Here is a 25449-nt window from a genome sequence, read left to right as displayed (position 1 = left end):
TATCTAGTGTGAACTTAACGTATCTGATGTTAAGTTAATGCATCTGATGTCAAGTTAACGCATTTGATGTGAAGTTAACGCATCTGATGTTAAGTTAACGTCTCTGATGTTAAGTTAACGTATCTGATGTGACGTTAACACATCCAATATAGAGTCAACGTATCTGATGTTAAGTTAACGCATCTAATGTTAAATTAACGTATCTGGTGTTAACTTAACGTATCTGATGTTAAGTTAACGCATTTGATATGAAGTTAACGTATATGATGTTAAGTTAACGCATCTAATGTTAAATGAACGTATATGTCTGTTTAACGTATTATATGTCCACTCCCCGAAAAGACAAAATGCAAATTAAAGTAATTTTTTTATTTGATTAACAAATGTCTTTTTTATTCATGACCCTCCCCAAATAGGTGTATTATTTTTTATTACCCTTCTCAGAGATTGACATACTTTTCGGTGACCCTCCCCTGATTTCCTCTGACCCATCCATCCCATTAATATATGACCGGTCCCCGATCAGGAATAATACCGCATAATTTGGAATATTTTATAATACATAATGCTTCCCTGTGTAAATGTATTTGTCATTTTGAGATATTTCTTCTAAAACAATATCTGAAGAGTAAAATACAATTGAAACTCTTTGATAGAAACAAGCAACTACATTAAATTATTTAATTTGATAAATCGCCTCAGAAAACCTATGGAAAATCTATATTTGCATCGTTTAGTGCTATAGCATTAAGCAGCTCTCACACTTTGCCGAGGTGGTTGCCTAGCTCTCCCGAGCCTAACTCGGTTAGGACTCAGGAAGAGACTACATAAATACGAGTATCATATGAGTGTGTTACGAGCCCCATAAGAGTCCAATAGGAGTCTATTAAGAGTTGCATACGAGCACAACGATCTCGATACGAACTGTACGAGTTTGGTACGACTTTGGTACGAGGTGGCTACGAGCTGCTAAATAATTCGGCGGGAATTACATTCGTACAGCTCGTATTAGACTCGGTCAACTCGGCAATGAATTTTGCAGACGATCCTCATACGAGTTCTGTACGAGCACCACGAGGTCGCCACGAGGGTGCTACGAGTAGGACGAGTTTGTTACGAGTTTGTTACAAGTTTACTAGGAGTTGGCTGGCGGACCGACTGTTTTGAGCAGTTCCAAAACATTCGTCACCACTCGCCCCTTTCGGTAACCTGCAAGCGCTTGTCACGAATGGTTCCAAAACTCTCGTAGATCAGTACGAGGTATCCCGAGTTACCCCGAGTTTAGTACGACCTCGCTACGAGCTCCATACGAGTACCCCCGAGTCAGCTCGGGTCCATACTCGGGACGCAACTCGGCAACTGTGAGAGCCCCTTTACACTAAGAGCTGGGCGGAGGGGGAAATACAACGATGTCGGGAGTACTTTCACAGAATACGCACTGAAAGGTGTACATGGACGTGAGACACAGATTCATATTACACCAGTAGTAAAAATGGCGCCCGTTATGACGTCATAGAAGAAGAAAATAAACTTTCGCCCAAGCCCAAACTGACATATCACGCATGCCCACGACCGACCTATAAAACAACACTGATTTGTAACAATAAATATTGTATCATCCATCAATCGACGATGCCATTCAAAACGGGCAGGGACCTCACCACGCTCTCGAAATTCCTTCAATGGAATGAGGCGTGTTTGGCCTATCTCAACATAGGCGTTTCCCTATAGTGACGCGGAGAGAAGGTGTAACCGAACACGCATTTCTCCGTGAAATCCTTGATAAAGTAAGCGACCGCGTTTCCATACAGCCTAAATGATTCCAGATGGCAATGCGATTATCAGCATCCCCCGCTCCTAACTGTTGCTGGAGCGTGGTCAAACTGTGCTTGTTATCAAGCAGAAAGCTAAATAATACCCACTTCTAATACACTTAGCCTATTCATTGCAAGAACTGGCGTTGCGAGACTAGCCTGCCACTGATCAACACGTGATTTCTGTGTGCGGAGGAAATATTGGCAGAAGAGCTTGTTTACTTTGAAGAATTGGTTTGTTTACATTCCGAAGTTGTGAACAGATTTTCTCTACAGGCTGTGGATACTCGTGAGTACACAACTAACAGTTCCCGTGTTCTTAACTTCATTACTACCGTGTCAGCGTCTTCGCTGCTTTCTGGCTCTGGGTTATATAAAGGGATACTTTCAAACATTTGACCTTAACTGAGACTAAGGCACCGCGCTCTGGTGTACATATTGTTAGGATTTTATTTCTGTCTAAATGCGACACAAGGTCAAGTCACATAACGTCAGGGTTACCCCAATGAATCTGTTCCCTTTATAACTGTATACCATAAGTTCCCGGGGAAATGGAACGCTGAGGATGATATAACAACAACACCACCAACAACAACATTATTCTTTCATGTCTGTGTCATATTTACTGTTTAATATGGTTCATGAAACGGGGACGTATGGGGCGCGGGGGCAGAGACGACTGGGGCTACATGGGGGTAACGAGGAGGAGGGGGTGCGAAATACAGACGTCTAGAGGACATGAGTACTCAGTAACGGTTTTGAGAACCTTGGAACTGAGAGTTACGGAGTGGGGAGGTTTGGAGTGGACAGGAATGGAACTGAGAGGCACGGAGTAGAGAGGTATGGTGTAAGGACGTATGGTGTAAGGAGGTATGGTGTAAGGAGGTACGGAGTAGGGAGATACGGAGTAGGGAGGTTTGGAGTGGACAGGAATGGAACTGAGAGGCACGGAGTAGAGAGGTATGCTGTAAGGACGTATGGTGTAAGGAGGTATGGTGTAAGGAGGTATGGAATAGGGAGTTACGGAGTGGGGAGGTTTGGAGTTGAGAGGAATGGAGTTGAGAGGCACGGAGTAGAGAGGTATGGTGTAAGGAGGTATGGTGTAAGGAGGTATGGAATAGGGAGTTACGGAATGGGGAGGTTTGGAGTGGACAGGAATGGAACTGAGAGGCACGGAGTAGAGAGGCACGGAGTAGAGAGGTATGGTGTAAGGAGGTATGGTGTAAGGAGGTATGGAGTAGGAACATACGGAGTAGGGAGATACGGAGTAAGGAAGTACTGAGAAGGGAGATACAGAGTAGGGAGATACGGAGTAGGGAGGTACGGAGTAAGGAGGTACGGAGTAAGGAGGTAAGGAGTAGGGAGATACGGAGTAAGGAAGTAGGGAGATACGGAGTAAGGAAGTACGGAATGGGGAGGTACGGAGTAAGGGGGTAAGAAGTAGGGAGATACGGAGTAAGGAAGTAGGGTGATACGGAGTAGGGAAGTACGGAGTAGGGAGGTACGGAGTAAGGGGGTACGGAGTGGGGAGATACGGAGTAAGGGGGTACGGAGTGGGGAGATACGGAGTAAGGAAGTACGGAGTAAGGAGGTACGGAGTAGAGAGGTACGGAATTGAGAGGTACGGAGTAAGTAGGTAAGGAGAAGGAGGTACGGAGTAGGGAGGTACAGTGAGTGAGTGAGTGAGTATGGTTTTACCCCGCTTTTAGCAATATCACTGCGGGGGACACCAGAAATGGGCTTCACACATTGTACCCAAGTCGGGAATCGAACCCGGGTCTTCGGCATGAGGAGCGAATGCTTTAACCACTAGACTACGCGACCGCCCCTGGTACAGAGTAAGGAGGTAAGGAGTAGGGAGATACGGAGTAGGGAGGTACGGGGTAGAGAGATACGGAGTAAGGAAGTACAGAGTAGGGAGGTTCGGAGAAGAGAGGCAAGGAGTAAGGAGATACGGAGTAGGGAGGTACTGAGTTAGTAGGTACGGAGCAGAGAGGTAAGGAGTAAGGAGGTATGGAGTAGGGAGATATGGAGTAAGGAAGTACGGAGTAGGGAGATACGGAGTAAGGAGCTACGGAGTAGAGAGGTACGGAATTGAGAGGTACGGAGTAAGGAGGTAAGGAGTAAGGAGGTACGGAGTAGGGAGGTACAGAGTAAGGAGGTAAGGAGAAGGGAGATACGGAGTAGGGAGGTACGGGGTAGAGAGATAGGGCGTAGGGAAGCACGGAGTAAGGAGATACGGAGTAAGGAGATACGGAGTAGAGAGGTACGGAATTGAGAGGTACTGAGTAAGGAGTAAGGAGGTACGGAGTAGGGAGGTACAGAGTAAGGAGGTAAGGAGTAGGGAGATACGGAGTAGGGAGGTACGGGGTAGAGAGATACGGAGTAGGGAAGCACGCAGTAGGGAGATACGGAATTGAGAGGTACGGAGTAGGGAGATACGGAGTAAGGAAGTACAGAGTAAGGAGGTTCGGAGAAGAAGGGCAAGGAGTAAGGAGATGCGGAGTAGGGAGGTACGGAGTTGGTAGGTATGGAGTAGGGAGATATGGAGTAAGGAAGTACGGAGTAGGGCGATACGGAGTAAGGAGGTACGGAGTAGAGAGGTACGGAATTGAGAGGTACGGAGTAAGGAGGTAAGGAGTAAGGAGGTACGGAGTAGGGAGGTACGGAGTCAGGAGGTAAGGAGTAGGGAGATACGGAGAAGGGAGATACGGAATAGGGGAGCACGGAGTAGGGAGATACGGAGTAAGGAGATAAGGAGTAAGGAGATACGGAGTAAGGAGATACGGAGTAAGGAGGTAAGGAGTAAGGAGGTACGGAGTAAAGAGGTGCGAAATAGGGACATACGGAGTAGGGAGGTACGGAGAAGGGAGATACGGAATAGGGAAGCACGGAGTAGGGAGATACGGAGTAAGGAGATAAGGAGTAAGGAGATACGGAGTAAGGAGATACGGAGTAAGGAGGTAGGGGAGTAAGGAGGTACGGAGTAGATAGGTGCGGAATAGGGAGATACGGAGTAGGGAGGTACGGAGTATGGAGATACGGAATAGGGAAGCACGGAGTAGGGAGATACGGAGTAAGAAGATAAGGAGTAAGGAGATAGGGAGTAAGGAGATACGGAGTAAGGAGGTAAGGAGTAAGGAGGTACGGAGTAAAGAGGTGCGGAATAGGGAGATACGGAGTAGGGAGGTTACGGAGAAGAGATGTAAGGAGTAAGGAGATACGGAGTAAGGAGATACGGAGTAAGGAGGTAAGGAGTAGAGATGTAAGGAGTAGAGAGGTACGGAATTGAGGGGGGCGGAGTAAGGAGGTACCGAGTAGGGAGATTCGGAGTAAGGAGGGAGGGAGTAAGGAGGTACGGAGTACACAGGTAAGGAGTAAGGAGGTAAGGAGTAGAGAGGTACGGAATAGAGAGGTAAGGAGTAAGGAAGTATGGAATAGGGTGTAATGGAGTAAGGAGGTACGGAGTAAGAAGGTACGGAGTAGAGAGTTACGGAGTAGGGAAATACGGAATAAGGAGGTACGGAGTTGAGAGGTGAGGAGTAAGGAGGTACGTAGTAGGGTGGTACGGAGTAGAGAGGTACGGAGTAAGGAGGTAAGGAGTAAAGAGGTAAGGAGTAGGTAGATACGGAGTAAGGAGGTACTGAGTAGGGAGGTAGGGGGTAAGGGGATAAGGGGTAAGGAGGTACGGAGTAGAGAGGTACGGAGTAAGGAAGTAAGGAGTAAAGAGGTAAGGAGTAGGTAGATACGTAGTAAGGAGGTACTGAGTAGGGAGGTAGGGGGTAAGGGGATAAGGGGTAAGGAGTAGGGAGTAGATATATCCGGAGTTGAGAGGTACGGAGTAAGGAGGTACGGAATAGGGAGATACGGAGTAAGAAGGTGCGAAGTAGGGAGATTCGAAGTAGAGAGGTACGGAGTAGAGAGGTACAGAGTAGAGAGGTACGAAGTAGAGAGGTACGGTGTAGAGAGGTACGAAGTAGAAAGGTACGGAGTAGAGAGGTACGAAGTAGAAAGGTACGGAGTAGAGAGGTACGAAGTAGAAAGGTACGGAGTAGAGAGGTACGGAGTAGAGAGGTACGGAGTAGAGAGATAGTTAGGAGGTACGGAGTAGAGAGGTACGGAGTAGAGAGGTACGAAGTAGAAAGGTACGGAGTAGAGAGGTACGGAGTAGAAAGGTACGGAGTAGAAAGGTACGTAGTAGAGAGGTACGGAGTAGAGAAATAGTAAGGAATTACGGAGTAGAGAGGTACGGAGTAGAGAGGTGCGGAGTAGAGAGGTACGGAGTAGAGAGGTATGGTGAAATGAGGTATGGTGTAAGGAGGTATGGTGTAAGGAGGTATGGAATAGGGAGATACTGAGTAAGGAAGTACGGAGTAAGGAGGTACGGAGTAGAGAGGTACGGAATTGAGAGGTACGGAGTAAGTAGGTAAGGAGAAGGAGGTACGGAGTAGGGAGGTACAGTGAGTGAGTGAGTGAGTATGGTTTTACGCCGCTTTTAGCAATATTCCAGCAATATCACGACGGGGGACACCAGAAATGGGCTTCACACATTGTACCCATATCGGGAATCGAACCCGGGTCTTCGGCATGAGGAGCGAATGCTTTAACCACTAGACTACGCGACCGCCCCTGGTACAGAGTAAGGAGGTAAGGAGTAGGGAGATACGGAGTAGGGAGGTACGGGGTAGAGAGATACGGAGTAAGGAAGTACAGAGTAGGGAGGTTCGGAGAAGAGAGGCAAGGAGTAAGGAGATACGGAGTAGGGAGGTACGGAGTTAGTAGGTACGGAGCAGAGAGGTACGGAGTAAGGAGGTATGGAGTAGGGAGATATGGAGTAAGGAAGTACGGAGTAGGGAGATACGGAGTAAGGAGCTACAGAGTAGAGAGGTACGGAATTGAGAGGTACGGAGTAAGGAGGTAAGGAGTAAGGAGGTACGGAGTAGGGAGGTACGGAATTGAGAGGTACGGAGTAAGGAGGTAAGGAGTAAGGAGGTACGGAGTAGGGAGGTACAGAGTAAGGAGGTAAGGAGAAGGGAGGTATGGGGTAGGGAGGTACGGGGTAGAGAGATACGGAGTAGGGAAGCACGGAGTAGGGAGATACGAAATAAGGAGATACGGAGTAGAGAGGTACGGAATTGAGAGGTACGGAGTAAGGAGTAAGGAGGTACGGAGTAGGGAGGTACAGAGTAAGGAGGTAAGGAGTAGGGAGATACGGAGTAGGGAGGTACGGGGTAGAGAGATACGGAGTAGGGAAGCACGCAGTAGGGAGATACGGAATTGAGAGGTACGGAGTAGGGAGATACGGAGTAAGGAAGTACAGAGTAGGGAGGTTCGGAGAAGAGAGGCAAGGAGTAAGGAGATACGGAGTAGGGAGGTACAGAGTTGGTAGGTAAGGAGCAGAGAGGTAAGGAGTAAGGAGGTATGGAGTAGAAAGGTACGGAGTAGAGAGGTACGAAGTAGAAAGGTACGGAGTAGAGAGGTGCGGAGTAGAAAGGTACGGAGTAGAAAGGTACGGAGTAGAGAGGTACGGAGTAGAGAAATAGTAACTTAAAGGAATTACGGAGTAGAGAGGTACGGAGTAGAGAGGTGCGGAGTAGAGAGGTACGGAGTAGTGAGGTACGGAGTAGAGAGGTACGGAGTAGAGAAATTGTAAGGAATTACGGAGTAGAGAGGTACGGAGTAGAGAGGTGCGGAGTAGAGAGGTACGGAGTAGAGAGATAGTAAGGAGGTACGGAGTAGGGAGGTGTGGAATAGAGAGGTACGGAGTAGATAGATAGGAGTAGAGAGGTACGGAGTAGAGAGGTACGGAGTAGAGAGATACGGAGTAGAGAAATAAGGAGTAGAGAGGTACGGAGTAGAGAGATAGTAAGGAGGTACGGAGTTAACAATTAGGCCAACGTAGCAAAAGATACGGCACACGGATCACAAGAAGGTCAAGGGAACAAAGAAGAAGAGTTAAACTTGCTTTTGATTACGCATTGTTACAATTATATATTCAGAATATTGTCTCAGAAGAAATAGCGCATAATATGAGGATGATGATATGCATATAAGCAATCCTTTTAAAGGGCAAGTTAAGTCAACATAGCAACTATGCAGATTTTAGGGCTTACTTCATCACAAATGCATGACAAAAATTAATTTTGAAAAACGAGAAAAGCGATAAACAGACGATGAATAACGACAGGCGACGAAACATTGCGCCACTGAGGGGATTGCCCTCAGTGGGGTTAAAACGGGTTCCCGGTGTTTGACGCGCTGCGCGATTGCAACGATCATGACGCTCGGGCCGAGGCCCAGTCTGCCTGCTTCTGCTTCGGATGTTTTAATACCTTACGCCTTTTTTTCTATCGGCTCATCCATTTGATTACCCTGTCCACGACTATATCATGAGCACGTGACTGTGAATCACTATCAAATAGCAACGATACAAGGTATTCGCGAAAAGATTAGCGCATCTTGCCCAATAATGACACTGTTGGTGTCGTTTTCATGCACAGATGGAAATCTGAAACAAAACAAGTAAATTGTATATAGTCAATTTTGGTGTTGTTGTTGTTGTTGTTGTTGTTGCTATCATCATCATGTTTTACTATTATTATTGATTTGCAGTTACCTTTAAATATATATTTTTAGTTTTGTGTTATACAGAGTGAGTGAGTTAATACTTAACGTCACATCGCATTATTTCAGCCATATCGTGATATACAGAATATACAGGTGAGCTACAGTGCTTTTTCAGTATTTACCGCTCAGTGTAGGAACCAAGTGGTTCCAGCCTCCAGTCGTAAATATCACAACACACACAAACACAGGCTACACAATCAGGAAGCCAGTTGCTGAGGCCATTTTTTTAAGGTTTTGTTTTTAAATGTACGCGTCGAGTATTTAGCGTGGGCCAATACTCAGCTTGCAAACATCAATTATCGTATTACATCTGTTGGAAATGACATTATACCATGCATCTGACGTGGATGTTCAGCTGTGTTGTTAATGAACGCTTCGCGTTGATTAAACAAATTGAGGTCACTTGACGCTTGTGCACGAGAAACGAGTGTTTGAAAAGAGAATTTGAAACGGTATAACATGTATATTTTCGTTTAGTGTTGTTGGCGCCCTAGGTGTTCTACGGCGCCATTGCTGATATTAGAGATATTAGAATGGTTCGATGCACAAACGAACATACTTGTATGATGTGTGAAGTGTTAAGTTTGGAAATCACTCACAGCATATCGTGATAAGAATAAAGACACTCTCTGGTAGCATTTGACTGATTATGAAATTAAAATTAATAGTTAACAAAGTTTATATATTCAAACCAAATGACCTAACCTGGTCCCGGCGAATCTATGGAATGCTAAATGGGACATTGTCGCATTGTTGTTGCAATTTCGCGCTGGTATTTTTTTGTTTTGAGAAGGAATTTGTTTTTTAAACATACCTCAAACAATTATCTGAAAGTAGCCGAACAAATAATTTGTTCACAAGATATTTGATTTGCATTCAGTATGACCAGTTAACCCTGAGGCAAAATTATTTTTTCCATTATTTTCTAGAAAAACTTGATAGTGTCAACAACTGTATCCCGAACTAAAATTGCAGTTGCAGCAGTAGTTATATGTGAATATTAATACTAGTAGTCCGGCGATACACATTCCAGAGATGTTGCCACTCTGTGCCTCAAATCTCTCTACCAACATTCGACCACCTCCGTGGTCTAGAGGATAGAGCGTCTACCCTGAGAGTGAACGTTATCTTGAACGTTACGTTAAACCTCACCTAACCTCACGTATTGTTTTGGTTGTTTTTTTTTGCACTCAGCAATACTCCAGCTATATGACGGCGGTCTGTAAAGAGTCGAGTCTGGGCCAGACAATCCAGTGATTGACATCATGAGCAATGCAATTGGGATACGGTGACATGTATTAACTCAGTCGCCGAGGCTGAAAACCCGTTCCCGTTAATCGCCTCTTACGACAAGCATAGGTTGCTGAAGACACGAGTTCACCTCAAGTATGATCATTGTGGAAATTACCCGTGAAGATCCGGGGTACAAAAGGTCTTCAGCAACCCATGCATGCCGTAAAAGGTGACTATGCTTGTCGTAAAAGGCGACCAACGGGATCGGGTGGTCAGGCTCGCTGACTTGGTTGAAGCATGTTATCGTATCCCAATTTGGTGGATCGATGCTCATGATATTAATCACTGGATTGTCTGGACCAGACTCGATTATTTACAGACCGCCGTCATAGAGCTGGAATATTGTTGAGTGCGGCGTAAAACTACAAACCAACCAACCAAAACCAAATCATTGTGGAACTAAGCATTTTTTTTTATCGTTGCAGGGTCTATGATGCTGACGTTACTTGCAGCGTTGCTGCTGGCAACACCTGCCCTGTGCCACTACCACTCCCTGTACCAAGACAGGGAGCCGGAGGATGTTGACTTCGAGCGCACCTTCCACGTGCAGGTAAGACCAAAGATGAGTGAGTGAGTTGAGTTTCACGCCGCGCTGGACAACGAATACCAGTTATAGCACGTCTGATAGTCTGGGGTCGCGTGGTGGAGGGTTGGCTGAGTTATGTGGGTCGTCTGGGATTATACCGAAAAATATCAATTGTCTCCGAAAAATCTTGAAAAAATAAGTATGCTTGAAAAAAATTGCCTGCCACAAAAAAATTGCATTCTTGAAAGTTGTTTTTGTTAAAAACGCATATTCAGGCTCATAGTCTTAAATATAAACAAGTATCTGGTTTTGTAGGTGAAAAAAATATCTAATCACGATACAAACTCCAAGCCCCCCCCCCCCCCCCCCCCCCCCCCCCCCCCAAATGCCCAAGGGGATGCCGCAGTATAACATAAACACAGACACGCTCAGTAAACACAGACACGCTCAGTAAACACAGACACGCTCAGTAAACACAGACACGCTCAGGCACAGAATACTCCGAGCCAACCTGTCCTTGTTTTCCCCCTTTAATGCCGAGTGCCAGGCAGGGTAACAACAAGAACCAACTCTTAACCAAGTCCCCGATCCTGTTAATCGCCTCATAAGACAAGAATGGGAAGCTTAACATCAATCCTAACCCGAATCTTCACGGCCGGGTTGCCCAATTTGGTCGCCTCTAACGGCTGAGGTGAGGTGAAATTGGGTTTAACGTCGCGTGCAAGATTATTGCACTTATACAGCGACGTGCATGTACGTGTGTGTGTTTTTAACGTCTTTTGGTATGACGCGGCCGGGGATCGAACCCCGGACCTTCCGCTCTCCGGGCGGACGCTCTACCACTAGACCACGGAGGCGGTCCCGCCTCTAACGAGCAGCAACGGGATGATGAATCAATTCTTACCCCGATCTTAACGGGATGCCCAATTCAGTCGCCTCTTAGGACCAACAGTGAGGTGCTTGGGATGCATTCTACCCCAGATCGTTGCTCATGCTGTCGATCACTGGTTTGTCTGGCTCGATCGTCTATAGGTTGGATTTATATTTTGAAGAATATTGCCGAGTGCGTCATAAAACAACATTCGCTTTCATTCTTTCAGCGACAACATATCAACGAAGAGTGTCCACCTAGGGCTATCTGCGGCGTCGCCTACGACTTCAACAGAACAGTCGGCGGTCGTCGGCTTCCAGAACGACGAATCATCCGGCACTGCACATGTCCTGAAAACATTGAGTGTCCAATCGATGCCGAACATAGAGTTTTCTCCAGTATAAAGAGGAGGTATTTACTCGTGTCATAACGGCCTACTGTTTCCTGATTGGCTGATAATAAAGCGGGTGGGGCATTTGTTGTATCATTGCTTTGATTGATGTAATGGATTTCGTACACACATTTAGCATTACGTCACAACCATTTTGATATCACGTGATCGGACTTTTCTCTTGTTGTAAACAAACCAAAGGTTTCAGTGCAGTCTCACAAAAATGAAATGACTGACAAGAAATCGACATTAGCCAATCAGAAGGCAGCTTTTTCGAACTTTACGACACTAGTTTCAAACTGGCGACTACGCTTCGGAACATATTTTGACGTATTCTCGATTAAAAAAATTAAAACTGATAAGAAGAACATTCTGGAATGGCTTACAGATGGCCTAGATTGTATGGATATAATTATAAAACCCGTAACTGTCGTTCGGAATACCCCGTGTTAAATATTTCGTGGTTGCATGATTAGAAAACACATTCCGACTGTCACTTTCATGATCTGGTAAGCGACGCTCTGATTGGTTGGATGAAAGGTCGTTCTGACGTGACCCTTAATGGGATGTCCTCAGATCTTTGTTCAGCGATAGCGAGAACTAGGATCAGATTTTAATTAGATTGATTTTAGTGCGTTTTGCATGTTGTTTTGCATATGTATGTTAAGCTACCACAACGGCGACAGTGAGACTGTGGCAATATATCTTTATATATTTGACCTTCGACGTATTCAGGTGGAGCCGTACAACATTGAAAAAGATAAATACGCAAACGGAAATAGATTTTCACGTCTTAGGATAGTTTATCAATTTAAGTTAACAATTTCATGACATATGCTTAATTAATGTAGAGATTGTTCAAAATGAAAAAAGATGATAGACAAATGTAATTTGTTGATTTGGCTGCGTAAGATGAGACGAATCTTGACATTTCGATGGCCTGTGAGGTAAAGTTATATGTTGAGCACAGGGAACTGGGTAAACTGAATTTGTTAATATCCTACCCAATCGTGTCATTCCGTGACAAGCCGAATACCCAATCGGGACATTTCGCAAAAAAACAAACTGTTTTTGGTGTCATATTCCGGAAAAAGCTGAATAGCGTATGTTCCCCAATTCGTCACCACTCGCCTCTTTCCGTAACCTGCGAGAAGACTCGTCCCATTATCGATGAATGTTATGTGCGAAATAAGACAAACCAATCAGAATGCGCGTATGACTTCAAGCTCTTCGGTCAAAGAATCCCTCAGGAATATTTTTTGATTTTACACATGTCTTGCATCTAACAGAAAACCCTATAAACAGTTAAATGTGTTCAGTCATAGTGTATACATACTATAGGTCCCGGTGTGTTTTAAACAGCATCTGGAATATAGATGAAATGAGGGAAATATACGTGAATCATTACGCAAGAGCTGACAATTCTTTTAACTATGCCCGTTTGCGCTTAGACGGAACCCAGTCGCAAAAAATGGCCACGAGAGGGGCACGAGTCGCTGATCGGTTTGTCCCTGAATAACACGAGTTAGCCACGAATGATCTTCCCCATAGGGACCCGGTGAGGTCTCTGGTAAACCAAGCTTATCGTCACCATACAAAGTTGCGCCACAAATGAAAAATCAACTTTGCAGGTCACTGGATGAGATAAACATATGTATTACTTGCCCGTGAAGAGATCACCTGTTTAATAAACATACAGATGTATTACACATTGTGTAATACCAAAACGCGTGCTTATGTACTCTCGGAACACGTTTCGGGAACAAATATTGAAAGCTCTCAACATCCCTTGGTTTATTCAACGACACTGCGTGTGGAGTTGATAGATCGTTCAAAGGAGCTTATGCACACCCGATGACCCCAGCAACCTTGTTGCTAGGCTGACGTCACATGGCATTGTTTCGGCGATGGATCTTGCAACAAAATTCCACACATTATGACATCGGGTATTGTGACGTTATGGTAAACTTAGAGATGCAAGGCCCGTTCCACAAGGCGATCGTATTGTAGCGCAACGACAGTCGTTAGTCTAAGTTAAAGTATGTGAGTTGCGATAGTCTTAGCCCTACGATAATTTTGTGAATTCTAAAAGTGGACCGTTGTATGGTATTAAATTCATACGTTTCAACTTTTGACGTGTTTGAAGTATTATTCTGGTAAACTCAATTGGACTATGCCGTAGATCGTGTAGGTGTCAGCCTATTCATACTCAACAGTATAATTAAAAAAACATTATAAATGGCAAGTAATAAATAAAATTCTAAACTCGCTCCCGTGTAAAACCAATTTTATGAAACTCGTGAATAGTTGTGGTATCTGACTCGCTTTCGCTCGTCAGATACCACAACTATTCACGAGTTTCATAAAATTGGTATTACACGGGAGCTCGTTTAGTATTCTATATTACTTGACAAGATCGAGAGATGTTTATTTTTGTGTCACATGCACAAACGGTCATGGTAAAAACATTTGACGTACAAAGTGTTTAAAATAAATGCTTGTACATCCAGCCTCATTAGGCTTATGGGACATATTAAAATACATGTGTATTCATAGTGAAATAATAATAATAAAAAAAAATAATATAAAATAAATATAAAAAAATTAAAATAATATAAAATAAATAAATTGAAAAAATATATATTCAATACTAATAAAAATAAAAATTATGTTTTACTTCTTTAAAAATAACAATATTAGTAAATAACTTTTATAGTTTTGTCTTCTTTTAAACATATAATATAGACATTAAGCTAAATTATGTTGCAGTGATTCCTCTTGCATAATAAAAATCAATGTATCTAAGACCAACTCTCATTGTATTGTTCAGGGAGTACTTGTGTCAACCGATATCAGACCTCGCAGCCTGTGACCTGGAGGACCCCTCTAGCCTGGCCGCCAAGCAGCTTGTGGAGCGACACCTCGTAGACATCCTCGCCAGGTATTTTAGGGTAAGTTGTGAGTGTGAGACTAACAATATTACTCTCACCATGATGCATGTTTTGTTTTTTTGTTTTTTTATTAACGCCGCACTCAGCGTCAAGCTATATGAAGGCGGTCTGTAAACAATCGAGTCTGAACCAGACAATCCGGTAATTGACATCATGAGCATCGATCCACGCAATTGGGATACGATGACATGCATCAACCGAGTCAGCGAGTCTGACCACCCGATCCTACGATCAAGCATAGTCGCCTTTTACGGCAAGCATGGGTTGCTGAAGACCTATTCTACCCCGGACCTTACCGTTACAGACTGCCGTCATATAGCTGGAATATTGCTGGGTGTGGCTTGAACAACAAACAAACAAACTATTTTGTTGAAATATACCCGTAATATATTATTAGAATCAGTATCATGATCATGTACACAAAACTGACAATCCAGTGATTGACATCATGAGCATCGATCAACGCAATTGAGATACGATGACATGCATCAACCAAGTCAGCGAGCCTGACCACCCAATCCCTTGTGGTTGTATTATTCTAACAATGGCCATCTGTGTCTCCAGATCAACTGTGTGTGTCCCCGCCACATCAACCCCGTTATCCCTAAGACTCCAGGGCGTCTAGAGCTGGCCACAACTATAACACGGGTCCGGCTTGTTGTCGGCCTGCATACTACTTTCCAGGACCGCAGATGCGTTGAGGTCAGTATGATGGGAACCTCGCATGGTTATCAACTATAAATAGATTCACCGAAATATATTAGGAACTTAATCTCGACACATCGTGTAACTTTCTTTACACATTTTGGGGATTCACAGCAGTATAGACACATTTGTAGGTCAGTTTGAATCGAAAACTGGTGATTTCCCCTAAGGTTATCATATTAAATTAGATTCTCCGAAACTGATCATGAAAGGAATCTCAGCATATCGTGAAGCTTTCTTTGCACTCCATCATGTGAGGGCATTACAGCAGTGACGCAATCGTAGCAATCGGCCAACCTCGTCCCTTTCCGTAACCCCAAAGCAGAAATTGGGGCAAATGGTCCCTATACAGTAAACATTCTTCCGCCTTAACACGCTCGCGGATGCACTTCTTTTGTGCGTTAACTGTTCATCTGTGTTTAAGTTCCGTTAGTTTTATATATACTTAGGTACTTAATTAGAAGTTATTGTCCTCGATATATTCAAACATACAACCTTTTAAAAATACACTTCCAACATGATGACTGGAAACACGAGCTAGAAGGTCCGTCCCTATGATAAATATCAGTGCCACCATTGAACTAATCTAACTTGTCTGCAGACCCTAGAGAATTAACTTAAAGAGGAGACCAATTCAAGTCTAGAATTGTCAAGTCTAGATTGTCTCAGCACTAGAATTAAGGATTGTTCTGGGTTCCATTTGGATTTTATTTTGTAGATATAAATTTTTAAATAAAATAACTTTATTTTGGGACTAGATGTCAGTCTACATTTTATGCGAACGTCCGTGTTTGTCACATAAGATGTAATGTGGTGATCTGTCGCCGTCCATAATCACATACCACGATCAGATGACCGGTGTCCTTTGGCTTGTCCGTCTGATGGATGTACCCAATGAAAATATATTTAATGTCTCCATGCGTTGTGTTTCAGTAACGGATATGGCCATGGTAACCAGTTCCTGGAGATTACAAGAAGGTTAAACAGCATTTCAGTATATCTCTGATATATTTTACAACCAACCGTTACTGCCATCAACTGAATGATGTACAATGCCAAAAAAATTACTTTCATTTTTTTTTTACGTGTTGGCCTTCAAAGATATGTTATGTTAAATATAAAATATCCTGTTTCTCGTCACGTTTCTGATTGAATATTTTGTGTGTGTTTTTTTTTTTTTTTATGTGTATCATTTTGAATTTATTGGGACACACAATAAAGTGCCGGTTCAAAGAAAGTATACATCATCGTTTGTGGTGGATAAAAAAGTGAAACAAACAAGAAATGGTAATTGGATGGTGATGTGTTTGATACAGGTATGCATCACAGTTGTGTTTGCAGTGTTTCGGCGTCTGTTTTCAGCCGAGTAACGTTTTGATAACGTTTGTAAATTCTTTTTGTCAGATCCAATTTTAAGTGTATACGTTCTTTTTTGCCCGGCATTATATCCTGGGATTGTTGTTTGTTTGTTTGTTTTTGCGTGGTAGGGGCAGTCATTCGACATTGGATTGAAATTTGAATAAATACAATTTAGACATCATAACAAGCGGTCAGGTAGAATTTAGACATCATAACAAACGGTCAGGTAGAATTTGGACATCATAACAAGCGGTCAGGTAGAATTAAGACATCATAACAAGCGGTCAGTTAGAATTTAGACATCATAACAAGCGGTCAGGTAGATTTTAGACATCATAACAAGCGGTCAGGTACAATTAAGACATCATAACAAGCGGTCAGGTAGAATTTAGACATCATAACAAGCGGTCAGGTAGAATTTAGACATCATAACAAGCGGTCAGGTAGAATTTAGACATCATAACAAGCGGTCAGGTAGAATTTAGACATCATAACAAGCGGTCAGGTAGAATTTAGACATCATAACAAGCGGTCAGGTAGAATTTAGACATCATAACAAGCGGTCAGGTAGAATTTAGACATCATAACAAGCGGTCAGGTAGAATTTAGACATCATAACAAGCGGTCAGGTAGAATTTAGACATCATAACAAACGGCCAGGCAGAATTTAGACATCATAACAAACGGTCAAGTAGAATTTAGACATCATAACAAACGGTCAGGTAGAATTTAGACATCATAACAAACGGTCAAGTAGAATTTAGACATCATAACAAGCGGTCAGGTAGAATTTAGACATAACAAGCGGTCAGGTAGAATTAAGACATCATAACAAACGGTCAGGTAGAATTTAGACATCATAACAAACGGTCTGGTAGAATTTAGACATCATAACAAACGGTCAAGTAGAATTTAGACATCATAACAAGCGGTCAGGTAGAATTTAGACATAACAAGCGGTAAGGTAGAATTAAGACATCATAACAAGCGGTCAGGTAGAATTTAGACATCATAACAAACGGTCAGGTAGAATTTAGACATCATAACAAGCGGTCAAGTAGAATTTAGACATCATAACAAACGGTCAGGTAGAATTTAGACATCATAACAAACGGTCAAGTAGAATTTAGACATCATAACAAGCGGTCAGGTAGAATTTAGACATAACAAGCGGTCAGGTAGAATTAAGACATCATAACAAACGGTCAGGTAGAATTTAGACATCATAACAAACGGTCAGGTAGAATTAAGACATCATAACAAACGGTCAAGTAGAATTTAGACATCATAACAAGCGGTCAGGTAGAATTTAGACATAACAAGCGGTCAGGTAGAATTAAGACATCATAACAAGCGGTCAGGTAGAATTTAGACATAATAACAAACGGTCAGGTAGAATTTAGACATCATAACAAACGGTCAGGTAGAATTTAGACATCATAACAAACGGTCAGGTAGAATTTAGACATCATAACAAGCGGTCAGGTAGAATTGAGGAGGGTTGTGATGATGACAGGATTGTTTTGGAGCACGACGATTCCCCAGTTACGATCTACACTACTATTCAAAAGTAACGTCCCCTCGACTGCGATTGGGACGCGACATTTCGAGGGAACGTTTATTTTGAGCAGTGGTGTTTGTGTGGGTGTTGCTGTTTCCAGAAAAGTGTAATTTGATTTGAACCGCACCCAAACCTATGCGAAACTACTGGGTCCAGGGCATTTAAATGAAACAAAATGGAAATATAATACCCTGCACAATCGAGGATGTCGTTGATATGTAGTTGAAAAGTATAATTAGAAGCTAAATACTACGTGTGTGTCTATTTCCGGGATTTTATCGAGTATTTGCATCTTGGAAATTCATCTCGAGGCCCGAAAGCGTTAGCTTGAGGGGCTCGAATGAAAATTTCCAAGATGCAAATACTTGATAAAATCCCGGAAATAGACACACACATAGTATTTATCGATATTGTAAACCTATTGTTTTATTTAGAAAAAAACATGTGCACTCTTTTACACCTTGTACTTACTCGGTTGTGAGGCGTCTACATCGGACGTTCTGTGATTTTGGTAATAATTTCATTATAATTGTTTTTAATTACAATTTTAAAATCCCATTAATTCCCAAGAATAGAGAAAATCGAATCAGAAATATTTCTGCAAATATTTCTTCTGCTGAAGGCAGCGAGAAATTAATTTCCTGAGTCAGCTGAGCCATGGCGTCCATGTTAATTAGTATGCAAAAAATGCTGAGTAATTATGTATTCCTACACAGTGATTCGGTCGCTTGCTTCAGGGAATGCAAGTCATATTTTCACCCTTTGACATTTGGTCATGTGACCCAAATTAGCCAATCACAACACAGAATACACTTTCTATAGGTTTACAATAAGTAATAAACATGGCAACCCCGAATAAAATGCGTCAAATTATAGACAAAGATAATTGTTTCTAAATGGCGGCTAAAACACGGTTAATGACAAATTATTTTCGAATTGCCCGATCGTATCCACAAATGTTCACACACTTATCCTATTTTAACGTCAGAAAGGATGGTTATGTCGTGTCAGTGTATGTGCATGTTATATATGACAGTGTATTCTCAATAAGCAGCAATAAACAAGAAAAGCAGTACGTATTGTGTTACAGGACATCAAAGAAAGGTATATTAAACGTTATTCTTGACCTTCTGTTTGCTATCTGGATATCTTAAGTTTGATAAAATATACGAGTGCGCGAGCCAGCAATATCCCAGCATTATCACGGCGGCTATGCATGATCGAGTCTTGACAGGCGCATGCGTTGATTCAAGCGAAGATCCGGGTTAGAACTACTCTTTAAGGCAACCCATGCTTGCTGTAAAAGGCGACTATGCTTGTCGTAAGAGGCGACTCACGGGATCGGGTGGTCAGGCTCGCTGACTTGGTTGATGGATGTCATCATATCCCAATTGCGTGGATCGATGCTCATGATGTAAATCACTGTATTGTCTGGTCCAGGCACAATTATTTACAGGTCGAAGTGATATAGCTGGAATAATGCTAAGTGCAAACAAACAAACAAACACAGCTGTGGATGGTAGCATTCACAACCACCCACGCCGTTGACACACAATCAGCTGCACAGACTGACAACCAGAGATCAATCATCGATGCGCTCGATCCCGTGTAAAGACAAGATGTCGACGTATTTCCGAAATCCTTATTCGCGATGTGGGACACGTAAGTTATTCCATTTTTTCTTAAGTTGGGTACAAGGATGTTTCCTTCTGAAAGTCGCTAGGTGCTTGTTGATGAACTCCGAAATTGATCTTTCTACTGATATGATTAAAAATACAGCAACACGGCAAGAGTAAAACGCGCAACACAAATGAACGAACAAGTGCAATTCATACAACGGACCCTTTTCAACCATCATCGCGAATCTCACAGTACGTTATCCATGCACTGTTGTTCTAAGTCGCGATTTGAGTGAGTGAGTGAGTGAGTTCGGTTTAACGCCGCTTTTAACAGTATTCCAGTTATATCGCGGCGTGTCAGCTTAATGTGGGAGGAAAGCCCGAAGTGACGCAGGTTTCAGACGTTTACCACTTCGGTGAAATCCACGAGAACGGGTATGGTGCTGACAAACCTAGAAACATAATCTGGGCGAACCGGGATTTAAACCCACAATCATAGGTTTCTGGCGTGCCCAAGGGACGCAACTCTGCACAGCGAATCGCGGCGCCTCAGACGACTGGGCCACCCGTGCCCCCAGTCGCGATTTTGGAAAACGAAATAATTTTAGGGTAATTGTGCTCAGCGTTGTATTTATCAGTTGACACCAGTGACGTCATATTGCAAGGGACATAAGCTATGGTGTGTTTATTATGGAAATAGAGCTCTCGGTAAATGTAAAATATATGAACCGATTTAATGAATAAAATAAATTAGTTACTTGTGATATTTGTATTGTTTTGGCTATGAAACTACCAGGCAAATACTTTTCATGTTGAAAAAGTACAAGAAAAATAGGTTCATTTTCGTGTGAACTTGCCTTTTAACACTTTTATATGTCCAGCTACATACAGACGGTCTGTTAATAATCAAGTATGGAACGGACAAACCAGTGATTGATATTGTGAGCAACGTCCCAAGCTAGGGTACGATGACGCGCGGTGAGCCAAGTAAAAGGACCTAACTCCTGATTTATATGGAATATTGACTTGAACATCATTGAATTCACTCACTTGCAGAGAAACGCTATATGTGAAATGTGTATTGGATGGGCACAATGTCGGTCGAGCACCAGCAGACCTTCAGTGTATGACGCCCGAGCGCTTCAGGTTCCCTAAGATGGTGGGTATGGTGCCGACATTCCGACAATCATAGTTCGAGTGAATCTGAGATGCCAACTCACATCATCGAATTTGGACGCCAAGAGTGCGTGCGTGTGTGTGTGCGCGTCTGTGTGTGCGCGTCTGCGTGTAGCTGTGTGTGTGTGTGTGTGTGTGCGTGTGTGCGCATCTGCGTGTGTGTGTAGCTGTGACTGTGTGTGTGTGCGTGTGCGCGTCTGCGTGTGTGGTGTACGTTTGTGTGTGTGCGTGCGTCTGTGTGTATGTGTGTGTGTGCGTGCGTCTGTGTGTGTGTATGTGTGTGCGCGTCTGCGTGTGTGTGGTGTACGTCTGCGTGTGTGTGTAGCTGTGACTGTGTGTGTGTGCGTGCGTGCGTCTGTGTGTGTGTGCGTGCGTCTGTGTGTGCGCGTCTGCTTGTGAGCGTGCGTCTGTGTGTGTGTGCGCGTGCGTCTGTATGTGTGTGTGTGCGCGTCTGCGTGTGTGTGGTGTACGTCTATGTGTGTGTGTGCGTCTGTGTGTGTGTATGTGTGTGTGTGTGTGTGTGTGTGTGTGTGTGTGTGGTGTACGTGTGTGTTTGTTGCTTTACGCTGCACTCAGAAATATTCCAGCTATATGACGGCGGCTTGTAGATAATCTTGTCTGGACCAGACAATCCAGTGATGTGAAGAGCCTAGATCAATGCCGTCGGGGCACCGTTGACGCGCCATCAACCATGTAACCGAACCTGACCACCCGAACCTTTTTTGACGCCTCTTACGACGAGCATATGTTGCTAGGGACCAATTCTACCTACGGTTGGTTGGTTGGTTGATTTGTTGTTTAACGCCGCACTCAGCAATATTCCAGCTATGTGACGGCGGTCTGTAAATAATCGAGACTGGACCAGACAACCCAGTGATTGATATCATGAGCATCGATATAGTCTCCTTTTACGACAAGCATAGTCACCTTTTACGGCAAGCATTGGTTGCCGAAGACCTATTCTACACCGGAATATTCACGGGTCTCTACCTACGGGTGCCTTACAGCCAGTGTAGTGGGTTGGTATCACTTTCAAAAGTATTTTAGGTATATCAGTGCGTGTAAGCTTAACTTAAGGTGAAGTGAGGTGAAATGGGGTAAACGTCTCATCCAAGATTATTGCACTTATATAGCTTAGCTTAGAGTGCGGGCGTCTGTATGCTTGCGAGCGTGGCTGCTTGTACTAGTCCGGACTGATGTATAGTGCTAGCCCACTGAGATACCATGCCACAGTTTAACATGTATACTGACTCCGAGACGAACAGCTCTTGTTTTAGTCCCTTAAAGCCGAGCGCCAGACAGGGTAACAACAAGTACCATCTTTTAACGCTTAACTTAAGAGGAAAGCCTTAAGTGATACTAGTCTTAGACGTTTACCATTTTGGGAAAAGACAGGAGCATGGGCATGGTTGGATTTGGATTCAAACCAACGATCATAGCTTTCTTGCACCCACTAAGGGATGCAACTGTGTACATAGAATTGGGTGTCTTAATCGACTGTGCAAACGCAAGGATCACAGTTGGAAGATAACTAAATTCACAATACATTTGCAAGTCATCGTTAGGAATTGTATTTTATTTCACAAATAAATCACGAACATTGTAAGCTTTCAAGCTCAGCACTTCACAGACGGATTGCAACATATTGTTTTCACAAACATACTTTGTGGCAAAATGTAAACTTATGTCAACAAATTTGGTTATCTTTTGAATGAACACACACACATATATATATATATATAAAACATATAAATCTGTTAAACAACAAAATAGTGAACAATCACAACAACCAACTTTAATTAGAGACGATCAATTCTTCTCAAATAGCACTAGTATCAAGCACATGACTGCGGACTGAACATGTTTCCAGAAATAGTTTTAGGTTCATCATCTGGGTGAGACAAGGAAGTTAACTGATTGAAAGTCGAGTGTCCACCCTTGCCGAACCAGGCGGAAATTCCGAGGCGCGATCGCAGCATCACCAGGGGCTACTACGAGTTATGTCCCTTCCAAGTCCGTCCAATATCAGATTCCATCTCTCATATCTCTTGGACTTGCTTCAAACAAATTTGAGCGCCTGATCGATAATCAAGATCTTTATAATAGAAAAACGGATGTTACCTCGCGAAGTGCAACAAATAACTTCATCAACTTGATTTGATAATATATATATTTGCAAAATAACTATCTACACCTAGGTGACCTTACACATGCTCTGCAAATCCCACAATCAACCGGAATCAGTCGCCATGTTGCTCATGAACCGGATGTCGAAACTTGACTTTTATAGTAAGTAAACTCCCTTGCCTCGGGAAAATTTAATTGTTTGCTGAATGTACTGAATAAAAATAGTCAAGCATTGGAGAAAAATATCCTGTTTCAAATTAAAAAAAAAAGAAGTCCCCACCCCTACCCACAAAAAGTATACAGTTGTGACCTTCCTTATACATGATAAACTTTCCCCAAACGGAAATGTATGGATGATGTTAAAAGGCCTCCTTTGATCCTGGAATGAAGTGAGTTGGATATTTTATGAACGCTTCAAGCAATGCTGATTTGCCACCTTAGAAGCCACAAATGAAGGGTAAGACGATCACTGCACATACTGATGAGCAACACCAACAAGACTAGCAGACAATCCAGTGATTGATATCATGAGCATCGATCCACCCAATTGGTCTCGATGACATGCATCAACCAAGTCATCGAGCCTGACCACCCGATCCCGATAGTCGCCTTTTACGACAAGCATAGTCACCTTTTACGGCAAGCATTGGTTGCCGAAGACCTATTCTACCCCGGAATCTTCACGGGTCTCTACCTACGGGTGCCTTACAGCCAGTGTAGTGGGTTGGTATCACTTTCAAAAGTATTTTAGGTATATCAAGGCGTGTAAGCTTAACTTAAGGTGAGGTGAGGTGAAATGGGGTAAACGTCTCATCCAAGATTATTGCACTTATATAGCTTAGCTTAGAGTGCGGGCATCTGTATGCGTGCGAGCGTGGCTGCTTGTACTAGTCCGGACTGATGCCGATGCATAGTGCTAGCCCACTGAGATACCATGCCACAGTTTAACATGTATTGACTCCGAGACGAACAGTGCTTGTTTTAGTCCCTTAATGCTGAGCGCCAGACAGGGTAACAACAAGTACCATCTTTTAACGCTTACCTTAAGAGGAAAGCCTTAAGTGATACTAGTCTTAGACGTTTACCATTTTGGGAAAAGACAGGAGCATGGGCATGGTTGGATTTGGATTCGAACCAACGATTATAGCTTTCTTGCACCACTAAGGGATGCAACTGTGTACATAGAATTGGGTGTCTTAATCGACTGTGCAAATGCAAGGATCACAGTTGGAAGATAACTAAATTCACAATACATTTGCAAGTCATTGTTAGGAATTGTATTTTATTTCACAAATAAATCACGAACATTGTAAGCTTTCAAGCTCAGCACTTCACAGACGGATTGCAACATATTGTTTTCACAAACATACTTTGTGGCAAAATGTAAACGTATGTCAACACATTTGGTTATCTTTTGAATGAACACACACATATATATATATATATATATTTATAAAACATATAAATCTGTTAAACAACAAAATGGTGAACAATCACAACAACGAACTTTAATTAGAGACGATCAATTCTTCTCAAATAGCACTAGTATCAAGCACATGACTGCGGACTGAACATGTTTCCAGAAATAGTTTTAGGTTCATCATCTGGTGAGACAAGGAAGTTAACTGATTGAAAGTTGAGTGTCCACCCTTACCGAACCAGGCGGAAATTCCGAGGCACGATCGCAGCATCACCAGGGCCTACAACGAGTTATGTCCCTTCCAAGTCCGTCCAATATCAGATTCCATCTCTCATATCACTTAGACTTGCTTCAAACAAATTTGAGCGCCTGATCGATAATCAAGATCTTTATAATAGAAAAACGGATCTTACCTCGCGAAGTGCAACAAATCACTTCATCAACTTGATTTGATAATATATATATTTGCAAAATAACTATCTACACCTAGGTGACCTTACACATACTCTGCAAATCCCACAATCAACTGGAATCAGTCGCCATGTTGTTCATGAACCGGATGTCGAAACTTGACTTTTATAGTCAGTGAACTCCCTTGCCTTGGGAAAATGCAGGTTTACAAACATAAATTGTTTGCTGTATGTACCGAATAAAAATAGTCAAGCATTGGAGAAAAATATCCTGTTTCAAATTAAAAAAAGAAAGAAGTCCCCACCCCTACCCACAAAAGTATACAGCTGTAACCTTCCTTATACATGATAAACTTTCCCCAAACGGAAATATATGGATGATGTATAAAGACCTCCTTTGATCCTGGAATGAAGTGAGTTGGATATTTTATGAACGCTTTAAGCAATGCTGATTTGCCACCTTAGAAGCCACAAATGATGGGTAAGACGATCACTGCACATACTGATGAGCAACACCAACAAGACTAGCAGTAATGCATAACTAATAACATCCCTGTAATAACCATCCTCAATGATCCAGGGAATTGCATATCCATTCT

The 25449-nt window shown here is 42.9% G+C and overlaps 1 protein-coding gene across 1 annotated transcript; it reads left to right on the top strand.

The window, feature by feature from the left end:
• The first annotated feature begins 1888 nt into the window (after positions 1–1888).
• Positions 1889–16631, top strand: LOC124116936. The gene is made up of 6 exons (XM_046478575.2): positions 1889–2103; positions 10160–10284; positions 11361–11542; positions 14353–14473; positions 15038–15175; positions 16112–16631. Exons 2-6 carry the CDS (start codon positions 10165–10167, stop codon positions 16112–16114), a joined length of 564 nt encoding a protein of 187 aa, XP_046334531.1. The 5' UTR covers positions 1889–2103; positions 10160–10164; the 3' UTR covers positions 16115–16631.
• Positions 16632–25449: the final 8818 nt, after the last annotated feature.

The sequence above is a fragment of the Haliotis rufescens genome, unplaced genomic scaffold, assembly GCF_023055435.1.
Source record: "Haliotis rufescens isolate VD_foot unplaced genomic scaffold, xgHalRufe1.0.p SCAF_25, whole genome shotgun sequence".
Lineage (NCBI taxonomy): Eukaryota > Metazoa > Mollusca > Gastropoda > Lepetellida > Haliotidae > Haliotis > Haliotis rufescens.
This window is presented reverse-complemented; position numbering and strand designations above follow the sequence as displayed.

Excerpts from the sequence above, each read along its gene's own strand:
- LOC124116936 (XM_046478575.2), top strand. The coding sequence starts at position 10,165 with ATGATGCTGACGTTACTTGCAGCGTTGCTGCTGGCAACACCTGCCCTG. Across the intron at positions 10,285-11,360 it reads AGCGCACCTTCCACGTGCAG|CGACAACATATCAACGAAGA; the intron begins GTAAGACCAAAG and ends TCATTCTTTCAG. Across the intron at positions 14,474-15,037 it reads TCCTCGCCAGGTATTTTAGG|ATCAACTGTGTGTGTCCCCG; the intron begins GTAAGTTGTGAG and ends CTGTGTCTCCAG.